The sequence below is a fragment of the Halichoeres trimaculatus genome, unplaced genomic scaffold (genome assembly GCF_033239565.1).
Source record: "Halichoeres trimaculatus isolate MK-OKI-2021-1 unplaced genomic scaffold, fHalTri1.1 fHalTri1_scaffold_8, whole genome shotgun sequence".
NCBI classification, from domain to species: domain Eukaryota; kingdom Metazoa; phylum Chordata; class Actinopteri; order Labriformes; family Labridae; genus Halichoeres; species Halichoeres trimaculatus.
The window spans coordinates 16,354,166-16,367,266 of record NW_027437186.1 but is presented as its reverse complement, the minus strand read 5'-3'; the positions used below and the strand labels follow the sequence as shown (position 1 = coordinate 16,367,266).

The window sequence follows — 13,101 nt, the reverse complement described above, 5'->3', positions numbered from 1 at the left end:
CAACCCTCTGCAGCTGAACTGTAACGGAGCCAAAGAAGGCGTTCAATCCAAGGTTGTGTGTGTGCCATGTGACTTCATGTGTGTGTATGTGTGAGCCCATGGACTTCATCCCAACCCAGACTCAACAATATCTCTGCCGTCTGATGACGCCAAAACAACATGATGTGGTTTTGGCCTGGTTTGTTTTATTTTAAAAGTCACTAGGTGTACTTAGGTAGTTTCCGTGCACGTCTTCCTGTCCCGCTCAGTCTTTTTCATGCTTAATTTATGCATCGACCTGCAGGACCAGCCTTGCAGTCAAACCTTGGGTGGATCCAGTGTAAGTTGCAGATTGACTTGAATGGAAACCTAACCGATCCAGTGCTGTGATGGAGCAAAGATGAACTGGAGACACAACTGGTGAATTTCAGCCAGTAGAGTCTTCAATTGACGTCCATACCATGCAACCAAAAAACATGATGTTTGATGATGTTGCTATGGAAAGTTAACACCCAACACTATGACCAGAACTAGGGAATTAAACCTTTACTATCATTATGAATTACACTTACGCTCCAGACTGCTGAATTATACAGAATGACTCCAGTGCTGTGTAACTAATCATAAGTAACATGTTAAGGTCAACTACAATAGTGAGTGTTGTAGAGTAAACAAGCAACAGACACAAAATGTTGTGTATTGTTTTTGGTGCTCTATTCACGTGAAGCTATGCAGAAACTTTGGATGTATTAAATACATCAGTTTAATTTGGATTCTTAAATTTCTTAGTTTTCATATCAGGTTTAATGTCAATGCTACATTACAACATGCTTCCATGCGCTAAGTTTCTCCAATATTTTCTCTGAATACCTAATTTTTCACTCAAAGGGCACAAGGCTAATTTGCTCACACCTACATCCAAATTGGCTCTTGAAATCCGCCTCTGATAAATGTTTATTTACTCGAGAGAAACAGCAGCTCATAGAATATGTTATGAACTCTAATCCAGCGCAGAGTCTTGCATGTGTGCATAAACAACATCTAGCAGGAGAGGAGATGCTGTGCACTATTAATGGATTGTTTTATCTGCTTTCAAAGAGACCTGCTTTCAAAGAGGCAACTCATTTGTTGTTTATAATGGGGAGTCTCAATGTGAATGTTGCCATTTCCTTCACCCCGGACACATGCCAATTAAACTGAAAGTAGTACATGTCTAGGCAGCTTGAGCTTCACACAAAGCAGGCAATATAACTTCTAATGTTATTAGGAAGCAAATATAAAACCTTGATCAAGGTTTCAAAGGGTTTCAATCTGCCCCCCTGTGATTTTTGGCATTAAAGAAACTCACATCCACTTCTTAAGAGACTAGCTTAGACCCCCTCCTGGCTTTGCTATTGTAAGGATGTCTGGCACACAAACCTGACAGCTCTTTATCCGTATCCTGGTAGGCTGGATTTGCCTTGCCACAATAAGTCAGTCCAAGAAAGAAGACTGATACAAGAGCTGATTCCTGAGATGTCAAGTACTCCCGAGTAGTAAGCCAGTTTCTTTTCCTTCTTGTCTCTCAGACGGTGTGAATTCAACAAGATGTCTCCTGAGACTCTGCTTCTCACTTCCAAACACCGTGTGAGAATTTCAGGATGGAGACGCGACCATGCAGAAGCACAATTGCAAAAATGTAGAGCACGGAAATAGCACGTACCCTGGCAAACAAACAAGCTCCAACATGCACTTTAAGAAATGTGCTGGTTTGAATCGACTGAACTCGACACAGAGTATTTGGTATTCAAACTCCATTGCTGCTGCTGCACAACTTTCTAATAAATCTTATTTCAATACAAAAAAGTTGAATGACACCTTTATCTATGGCTGCAGACACACTGATCTTAACAGCCTTATATTGTTCATGTGTCAAAAAGGTATGATGAATGAATTACACCTAACAATGAAGATTTACTCCAAGCAGCAAAAAAGACTCCAGGGACAAACTTATCTCATGACATATCAAACCAATGTACAGTAAAGACTCCAGCACATTTTACCTCTGCCTGTTGACAATGTGGCAAAATAGTTAGCGTCTGCATGAGGCTTGTCTTGTGGGGAAACACTGACATTTCTTTAGTAAAGGTGTAACAGCAGCTTCAGTAGCATCTGGCCTCCAAAGTAGAGCAGGATCCCAGTGGTCCAGGATTATCTTTTATTGATGAATTATTACTTTTTCAGGTTAAATTGTTTGATATGAAATTATAATAAGGATATTTCTGCTTTTTTTTCCTTTAAAAATCTGTTTTAAACAGATCTTACTTAAATGTTATCTGTAGTCAACTTTACTATGACCCTGCTGAAAGCCAAGCCAAAACACATTAGTCTGCAACAAAGTACTTGTCTTTGCCACACGTGTTGTTGGAGTTTGACCTTTAAAGACTTCTAAGCCCTCTCTGTGCACTTTGGAAGTAGGTGAAGTTGTGCCAGAATCCTCTACTCTGCCATCAGGTTGTTTCATAGGTTTTTCTGTTAAAAGAATGCAGAACAAGATTTACATTGTAATAAAATATTCAAGTGGGGAAAAAATGACTATAAACTATTGAAAATAGTGGTTAAAAAGATTAACAAAAAAAACAAAAATCCTTCACAGAAGCAACAGATGAAGTCTTCAAGGGTGAAGTTTCACAGTAAAGTGAAGCAGACAAAAGGTTTGCATGGTCATTTCCACTCAATGTACAGATCGCTGTATATCTGGAGGTCACACAATATTTGAATCTCTAAGTAGTTTTCAACATCCACATCCATTGTAGCCACATGATGTCTTTGGGCCTGTTTCCTACTGGCTGTACTGTGTAAAAGAGGTGGACAATACTGGAACTGACTAGGTTTAAGGACATGTGTTTCATTACTTATTTCTTGCTTTCAGACACCACCTGTCCCTGTAGTTAACAGATTTTTTTCCTAGTTTCAGTAAAAACACACAGCTGAAGGACAAACATACGTATTTGTATGGTTGTCTATTTACAATATGTTTCACATTCCCAATAGACAGCCACCATAATAGTTCAAGGTTACCTGCCTTCCCCTCATAAGTTGGTCCATGATAAAAGCATAAAGCTTAAAGCACATTTATGCTTTCTTTATATCTTATGGACTGAAACATGCATAGGCACATCTGAGAACCCGAGGTTGTATTCTCTGGGAAATTGGACTTGCATGATTACTGCGGCGTTATCGTCTGTGGAGCATACAAAAACCTGTCGAGCATGAAATCAGATCTCATAAAGATAGAGTGAATTAAATTTGTCTCCAGATGTAAATCTCTAAATCTCTCACTCTCTCTTTGTCTGCAGGGTGTGATATGATGCAGGTCCTGTACTGTAGATTAAAATATGCTGATTTTGACTCGGCCTTGCAGCGCTGCAAAAACTAGACTGCCCGGCTTGTAGGACTTTGATTCAGAGGGGTTCACAATGATTTCCTGTGAGGCCCAGACAATGATTGCAGAATATAAGTTGGATAAAAAGAGTGTCGGGTCAAAGAGAAGAGAGAGATGCATTCAAAGTGAATACATTATAAGTATAGTCTACATTTGCTCCAGAGCAGCCCATTTCCCTGTGAGCACTTCTCAGAATGGGTAGTGCCAATCAGACAGCCTCCGGTTTGAACAACAAAAGACGTCTTGACAACTAGAGCAGTTTGAACTCTCTTTCTGCTGTAATGAAAAGATTTGAAGCACTGTACTGTACTGTATGTTAGGATCACAACAAAAAGCCTTTGTAGCTGTCTGACAGATTCGGGAGTCCTAAACAAATCTTTGATCTCAAACACATCCCATCAAGCCAGTTAGGTGACGAACTCCATGTCGAGACTTGTCAGCGTTCCTGAGAAGTTTATGTACATCAGTGAGTTTTTGTGTCACCCCTGAGATCTTCTGCTCTAGTTTGAAGTTAGATTTCCTACACGACTGTTTCAGTCTTCATGACTTTGTTTAAGACCTTTCAAGTCTGGCTCCTCGTTGCATCAGTGTCTTCTACCTTTCAACTGAATGAAGAAGGTGGGATACTGTCCATATTATCTTTCCTGCAACCTCAGGATGGACATTTTTCGTTATAAGTGTACGTTATAATTATCTATCTTCGCCCTTTTTTGTTTGTTGCTAAATGGTGCCTCAGATTGAATTAAATATATGCTGTACCCTACTTTAGAAACTTCCTAATAATATTATCAACTTCATTACTTTATTTTCAAACAGTTACGAAAAAAACAATACTTGACTGTTTAGTCGACACAAATAAAATAACTTTGGGGATTTTAAAGAAAAACAAAAACAACAAAATCTGTTGTAGTGGCAAAAACAAACAAAAAAATCCTTGGTAATGCTCATTCCCTTTTTTTGTGGTAATTATAATTTGAATGAAACTTTAAACTGTTATAGAGTTCCCCTTGATTATTTAGTCAGTGATTTTCTTCCTTATCTCACAAAAACCCTGTGTTCTGAATTTTCCTACATTGTCTGGTATGGTCTTCTATTCTTTGTCTAGAAGACAGCATCCATCCCCCTGTCTCGCCTTGTATCTCCTTCTCATTCTGTTTGTACAGCAATTGGAGTCATGACTCCCCTCTGTCCTCTGAGACCCTGAGACAGTGTGATAGTGCGACTCAGTAGACGTGTCCACTTTCATCCAGCCTCATGCACTTCCTTCCCTTCCCGTTGAGACCAGCAGCATGCCAGAGGTCCTTGGCAGTGTTTGTCTGCCCTGCTGTTGAACCTTTTTAGTTGGCACAATTTGAGCCTCGATCCATCTGAGGCCTCGTGCCACTTAGTGTTAGGAGATGAGTTGGACACAGAACTGTAGGCTGGGGAGAAGGAATGAGGTCTGATGCCTGGACATGATGCGTGTTGAGGAAAAGATGGCACGAAGGAAGGTTAGAAAGAGACAGATGGGGGCGAGGAGGGGGCTGTCAGGGGGAACGTTTGGAAGAGAGGACAAGGATGTCAACACTGAGGCAAGCTCGAGCACGAGACACAAAGGTAACCCCGGAAATTAGGATTTGATGAGCTGCGAGCAAAGGAGTCGAGGGGAGTGATGCCGTGACAAGATTATTTGAGGGGGGTGAGGAAAGAAGAGGGAGGCCAATTTGCCTCTCTTCTTTGCCGGGTTTTTCACTTACCAACTTTTTGAGGCAGGAAGTTGTCAAATAAAATGAGGAAAAAAAGAAGAAAGAAAACAAGGTGTTACTGAAAAATAAGTGTGCTATAGAACAGAAGACAGGGACTTGTCAGAAATAATGAAAATATCGATAAAATGTAACCGAAGCCAGAAGGAAGGATTGACCTGAAAGAAGACTGATCAATTCTTACTATCAGAAAATTAATTGCAAATTAGAGATTTAGCAAAGGGTTATAGAAAGTTGTGATGGATAGTTGAGTGAAATTAGAAATGAATGAGAGAAAGTGGCATTAGCTAAAATTGATACAAACAGAAAAGGGTATAGGGGGACAAAAAGTGAAAAAGGCCCCTTTCCAAAACAGCCCCAATTCTACTTAGTAATGACTTGGTGAGTCTCTGACCATTTATATGGAAATTTACCTGAAACTGCAACAGAATAATAGACTGATAATCAGAAACTTATAAGGAAAGGAAACCACTTTTAGTTGATGGATATTTTTTTTTTTTTTAAGGACGAACTGAAGGCGGTAAAGATTCTAGAGCTTGATGACAAACAGTTTTACAATATCATCATCAATGAGGTTATTATTTTTGAGTACATTGAGGTCTATAAAACTTTCTCATTCACTTTCATGGAACAACCCTTGTTTAAAGAGGCCTCTTTTAGCCTTGTTTAGTTAAATATAGATGATTTGGGGTGAATGATTTTCTTGGCCTGGGCGTGTGAACCCGGATCTCCCACCCATACCTACATAAAGCAAGACACTACCTCCTTGGTCATAACCCAGATTTTTCACATCAACTAATTTTTCCTTCATCTTTGTCACACATACTTAAAAACACATTCCAACACAATCATACATCCTGATATGCACTTAACAGCTAGATTCAATGTAGAAATGCTAATATGAATCAATTGGAAATGCTCAGTTTTATCACTTTCTTGATTTTTCTCCACTATTACTAGAAGAAAATAGTCTACTCTCACCAAGAAAAACTTTTCAGCTCTGCAAAAACTGAATTATGAACAAGTTTTTGTATATTGAAAATACATTTCTTCTTCTTCTTCTTCTTCTTCTTAATAATAATAATAATAATAATAATAATAATAATAATAATAATAATAATAATAATACAAGTTTTTATCACCCCATCTGCAATTTTTTAAGCAATTGAGGCAAAGAACTAACACATTAACACTCAAGTTTTTTGCAGTGTGGAAATATCTGATTTCACTAAAAAGGAGAATAACCCTAAAATGTAATACAAGGGAATCCATTGAAATAATCATTGGATGCAGATAGAAATGTATTAAAGCAGATGTATTCTGCTGTCAGACATATTTTAAGTTATTTCCCAGTTTTAATATTTCATTATGGGATTTCTTAACCATTCAAATGTTCTGTGGTTTGCAGGCTAGTTGACTCTTCAGGCCTTTATGCCTTTGATTGTTCATCCAAAGCTTTGACTAAATCATCATTACACAGAGGAGATAATAAGATACAGTGGCACCAACACAGGCAACAACTGTTCCCGTCTGACATTTGACAAATTGTTTAAGTGATGAGGACGGCAGCGGTGCTTGGCCACCCATACGTCGAGGTCAGGGGGGTTGGGTGTACAAACAAAAAGATGGGTGTCACTTGAGTGAACACCCGTATTGTTCCAGCAAGGACAATTACCCTAATACTTACTTGGAATTAAAAACCTCATTAAGAAGACTTTATTAATGGACTGGAAAGTAAAGGATGTTAACAAAGAGCAAGTGATAACACTGTTGTTACATTTGCCACATTTAATCTGCATGTCTCATTTATTGCCCAGTCTTCTTAGTAATCAAGTAGAACATTTCATACTCATAATGAGAGACTTCCGTTTTTAAATATTACTGCTGAGGGTTATTTTTTCCAAATTGGACAATTACGAGGTAAAAATCCCCAAAGGGACAGTACTGCTCCTCTAAATGGTGCTTTAACAGCATGTTGGTGGCAGAGCAGCACATATTGTTCTGCCACTGCATTAGAGCCTCAGTGGCAAGACTGGAATGAGGTACGAAGAAATTAACATGGTACAGATAGTGAGCTGTGAGGACAGTTAGGGCAATTTTTGTTCTTCCCTCAGCTGAACTATTCACAGAGGACCATGGGAGATAAAGAAATAGGAGAAGTGGCATTAGTTGGAGTATGACAGGGAATTTAAGAAAGCAGTTAATAGAGGAGAGAAAGAAGAAGTTATGTGAGGACAAAAGGGAGGGGTGTAAAAGAGATCAGGGAATTATGATGTGGAACATCCAAGAAATAAAAAAACAAGAAAGACATTTTAACTCCAAAGAAGTCTTTGGTATCCTACAGTAACTTCTGGGGTAAGTCTATATCTAAAGACCATAAAGAAGCCTTTTAAAACTCATGATTTGATAAGGAGTTAAACAACTTTTTTCTCCAACTCTGCAGTACCCCTTTTCCAGATTTGCATTTATCTAGATCTCTTCTATTTAAAAAAAGACCAAGCAAACCTGACATTATCCAGGCTATATCTGCAGAAATGTTAAAAGCAGCACCTTGCGCTTCTGATAAAAAATATTCCCAGTTTTATTCTGCTTTGCCAGTTGTTTGCTCTACTTCAGAGCAGGTTGCAAGAATATATAGACGACTTTAAAGGTGGGGTCTGCAGGAGTTTTTATTACTTGTTAGTAAACACAACATTCAATCTGGGCTCCTCCTCCTTGGCTCAGTGCCAGCAGCAGCGCACACCCACAGCCTCTGACTGTGACTACGGCCCAGTGACCACCTGCAGCACCGGTTTTTACATAGGAGGGACTCGAGAGCTGTGCACCTGTCTTAGCATGTTAGCACAAGCTAAACGCTGGGTTATCTAGCACATACCTGCTCAGCAAGAAGCCAACTCACGACGCTCTTCGTCCTGCGCTGCTTTCCAAGTGCCCGAGGGGAAAAGCTGAGGAGGCTTCACCCTCGTTTAGTAAAAAGCTTTATATGTTTGGCGTTTGGTTTCACTTTGTTTTCTTTGCTTTGTACTGTCCACTATTAAAGCCACTTGGGCTAGCCTCATCCACTCACTTATCAACACGCAAAGTCACTTGTGCATTGGGTGGGCTGTGATTGGCTGATGTAACCACGCTTACTCTGCTCCCAGAAATGCCCAGATACAACCAAAACATCAACATACAGACTGAGGAGAGGGTTTGAGGCAGACACAGACACTGGCACACATGCTCAGTGAGCAGTATTATTCTTTTAAAAGTTGACATTATTTTAATTTAAGGAAAATCCTGCAGACTGTACCTTTAAATGTCAGTGTAGTCTTGAATTAAGATACTTTCCTATATGCTTTTCAATGCTGATGTTAACTCAGTAATGTTTCTGTAGTTTAACTTCGAAATATGACACTATAATTTGCCCTCATTTTTTTAAAAAGGTGCAGACACGATGGAAATAAAACATGTTCTGAATTTATCAGTTAGAAAAATGGAAGACTTACTTGGGTCTGACAGGATGGAGTCCGTCTTGGGCAGAAACTGGTCACAGCGGATTCCCTGGTAGCCTTCTCGACACCTGGTGGACAAAAAGAGGAGAAGACATTGAGTCAGGCAGATGTGAGAGGGAACAAATTCCACTGCTACTGATGAAAATGCAAAAGCAGCACGAGAAGCACTTTGAGACACATGCAAGGAGAGCTCAGTCCTTGTGAAAGAGAGCTGAATGGCAAGAAAGTGCAAAGTAAGGCAACCTGACAGGGGGAAAATTAATAGTATGGTGATCTTTAGGGGCTGAAACCTGCAGAGTTTTCTTGAAGAAGACATCTGTCTTTTCAGCCAAAATCACAAATTGGGGCTGCAGTAAAAAGGGAAGTATCTGATACCCCATAAAGTAAGAGGCTGTAACCTTTCTTTGTGCTGCGGTTAAATAAGGTTAAGGATCCTTGCAAGGTAACAGAAAATGTAAAGTGTGGGAGGCTGCGGCCAAACTAAGACAGGGATAAATATGCTCAGTTCATCACAAACACTTTCTTTGCTCTTTGCATCAAACTTAAGCGAAATTCCAACAGCTGAACTTGATTGGCACACCCGTGAGAGTGCCACTCACGCAGTGATCATTAGGCAGCTAATGAATTCTGAAATGTGCTCGGGCTGTTCATCAAAATGTTGTAGGAAAAGGCAATGCACTGTGAGAATGTCTTTTTAATTAAATTCAGCACAATAAATATATCTTTATCGATGTATAGAAGTGTCTTCGAGTGAACAAGTTAGCATGGGAGCTAAAATTCCAGCGTACAGTGTGAAGCCTAATTGGATCCCTCAGACGGTTTGGGTATCAGTCTTCGCCTCAGGCCATCTGTACCTTGCTTGCTGCTCTGCTTTATTCTGTCACTCTTAAGGAAAATGCATCTCTTACACATGCAAATATAGGAAAAACTTAAGAAAAGAAGTAGTTGGTGCTATCTTTTTAAACTGGAGCGTGCTATCTTTATTCAATCCATCATTTTGTCACTTCATCAACACTTCAGTTCCACGAAGTCTCAGTTCTGTCTTTCACCAGACCTGCATGCCAATTCCTGCACCGTTTACCCCTGTGACTTTGTTTTATTCACACCCCCAAGTTTCTAAGCAGTGCAGAAACACACACACACACACACACACACACACAAACCCCAGCTGTGTGTGCTTTTGGAATGGAGGGAACATTTGTGTCTACCCAGGCACAGGAGCAGAGCCGTGCACCAAGATGAAAGAGTGAAAAAGAATGGAGAGTGACATCCAAAGACTTCAGCATGTGCAGCGTGATGGTGGTAACCCTTTCTTTGTCTTTCATCTACAGTGAGTGATTTCATGATTAATTATTAAATGAGCTGCAGCAGGAGGGGACAGATGCACTCAAATGTGCATGACTGTGGTGTGTGGAAAGTGTGTCTTCACTGCTGGATGGGTAAAGGGGAGAAAATATGTAGAGACAGGGGGTGTGTGATGATGAATTTGAACAAGAATAACACCAAAAATCCTGGGTTGGATTTTAATTTTATGCAACGGATGAGTTCAGAATATAACAAGGTTTATTTGGCCTAAAGCTCTTAGGAGATTATTTTAATTTGTGTTGATTTTGGCACCCCCTGTGGACAAAGTGGTACTTGACAAGAATCTCATCCTGATGTCCCTTAACAGTTATATTTATCACTCATTGTGTTTGTGTGCAGAAAGGGCTTCTCAAAGCTGGACTTTAGCATTGCAGTCACCCGGATTGAACAAAGCTACTGTTTTTACTCTTGGTTGGATTTTTGCTGTAGGACAAGTTTGAATGTCTGCTGTAAATAAGCCTACAGTGTATACATAACTACTCTACAGCTTTGCTGGTGTTAAAGGTGATTGGTAATTAGCATGCAGCTGTAATCTAACATTAGTTCATCAGTGTAGTGAAAGGTTGTCTGAATACAAATGAGATCCTGTCAACATTGTATTAATTAAAAGAAGTCAGTGCTCTTTACAGAGGTTTTCAGAGGATCAACACGCAGCAAAGATAGATATTTCTCATATTGCCAAAAGGGCATGAATGAAAGTGGTTGTCAATCAACAGTCTGCCTTTAGGAAGGTAATGACAGATTGCTGCAGAAAGCCTGCTCACACGTATCACTCCAGATTACCTTTATGAGTGGCAGCATTCATTTCATCTGTTGTGTTAGGACCTCTGCAATCAACCATTGTAGATTCTCTGTTGATGCAGGTTTGTTGTTCTCAGCTTTTACTGTTGCAATGTGTGATGCCAAGTAAGTGTTATGTGGGAGCAGGGAGAACAAAACAAACACAAACAAACGAACATGGTCGCCTTGTTCCAAAGACACAATCAGACTGGCTTTGTTAAGCCCCAGTAATAATAATAATAATAAAAAAAGGTATAAAAGTTGAGACTTCAGATCCCCATCCCATGCTTCAGTCGGGATCAAAGTGTTGCATGTCAGCAGGTCACTTTGCAAAAGGCTGGGATCTTCTCTTTGCTAAGTGGGTGGTCATTTAACATCCCTCTATGCCTTTGTGACCTTAGCTGACTAAAGCTGTGACGGGAGGCAGCCCGGGTCACAGCAGCCAGAGGAAGAGCAGATAATTAAAAGAATAGAGGCTTAACATTGTGACATTGTCTCTGTGTTGTGCTCATTAGGGGAGGACTGTGAAAGAGAGGAGACATGTACAGCAGGGATATAATGCACCAGAGTGTTGTTAAAAATACTTAACGTTACAAAAACGCACAATCATGTATGAACATTGCTCTGCACAAGCGCCACAAAGACCACTGTGATATCTTTCAGTCATGTCGCACTGTGCATTGTTAAAAGTGTTCAACATTAAAACACACCAGTGTTGCTTCGTAAAAGCTCAGAGGAATGAATCTAAGGAACGGATGAGAGACTGTCGGAGGGTGTTGAGGAGTTGCATGCCTTCTAATTAGCAGCGCTCTTATTAATTAAAAGAAACCAGACAAAGATTGCACGTGTCTGCATGATTGTGTACTGTATGTGTGTGAACCTCTCACAAGTTTACAAAGCAGTGCAGAACAGGGGATAAATATAAACGTGGCGCTTGGAGCATGACCGAATTGTGCACGAAGCATGTGTGAAAACATGCTGGTGCAAAAAGATGCATGTACATATGCGGAACAGAATGTGCTGAGAGAACTTCCCTCTTGGGTGGTTAAGAAGTTCTCCATGTGTCGGAAAACGTGGCCTTTTTATTCCAGGATGTTGATTTAATATTCCAGCCAACAATAAACGCAGGCCCATTTTCTGGGTCCTTGGAAATATTGTGTTAAAAGTAAAGCACAGCCAACTGGTCATGAAAAAATAACACACATTCTGAATATGATGAGTTTAAAACTGGTTATGAAACAGCCTGGAGTATATGATGATGTTCTGTAACCTTGTAAGTAAACAAGACCTCCGGGATAAATTATTTCTTTTTAGTCATAGTTTCTGATGTCTGCCACCAGTGAAGCTGGATTGCTCAGAGAAATGATCTACCACAGTGCCATTATCTACATTTTACACAGAGAAGGATAACTGAGTGATCTGTTTGACGGCTATGACAAACTTCCTTTGGTAGATTGTCCTCCTATCTTGCCTCACTTTCAAACAAAATATAACCTATTAAGATTTGACAAATGAATTTCTAATGGATGAAACTGATTTCTAAGTCTTTGGGTCAAAACTCCAGCTTAAACAACTACATCTTCTGATTTTTAATGTTTGGTCAGGAGCATTCTTGTCAAATAAGTAATTATTTACATGCCGTAACATAAATTTGGATGTATGGCTCTGACCTGGGAGTCCCTACCCTTTCACATGCCTACGTGGAAAGGTAAAGCCAAGACAGGGATAAAGAGTTGGAATCAGATGCTATAATCACATAAACTGTCAGCTGATAGGGTGGAGTTAAGAGCAGCTATGAGCTGAGCTTGACTTTGAGGCCTGTTTGAACTAATGCTTTGCATATTTTCTTAACTGTGCATGTGGCTGCTTGTTTATGTCTGCTTTAACTGTCACTTTTGTCATGCGACTCATTTCCCAAGGGTTTAACCCGGGACTAGGACAGCAAATTAGCCATGAATGAAAATCCTATGTACACGGCATCAGCCGTGCTTTAATTGACTTAACAATGCCAATTTTCTGTCTTTGTCAAATAATTTGATAAATAAATAAAACATCTCATTCTACCCCTCTGTGGTAGGTTGACTTGCTTAATTAGTAACAGGCAACAGAAAGATTCTGATGTAAAGGTAAACAACACAGCAACAACACCAGTAACACATGCCATAATACTGAAGCTTACAAATGATTAACTTAAGCAATAGTTTCAAAAAGAAACGCAGCAGGATATAATTTTCTATACTTCTGAAGATTTCATTTCAGCTATTATTAAAATTCTTTCATTACTTTCCTCCAAAAATACTCATCATCATAAAAAATA

General features: G+C 39.6%; 1 protein-coding gene across 1 annotated transcript in view; it reads right to left on the bottom strand.

The window, feature by feature from the left end:
* nrg3a (neuregulin 3a) overlaps nucleotides 1–13,101 on the bottom strand; it is a 421,734-nt gene that overhangs the window by 65,156 nt on the left and 343,477 nt on the right. The window contains exon 3 of the mRNA XM_074675406.1: nucleotides 8,634–8,707. Within this exon, the coding sequence (XP_074531507.1) occupies nucleotides 8,634–8,707 (74 nt within the window). The remainder of the gene's footprint in view (nucleotides 1–8,633; nucleotides 8,708–13,101) is intronic.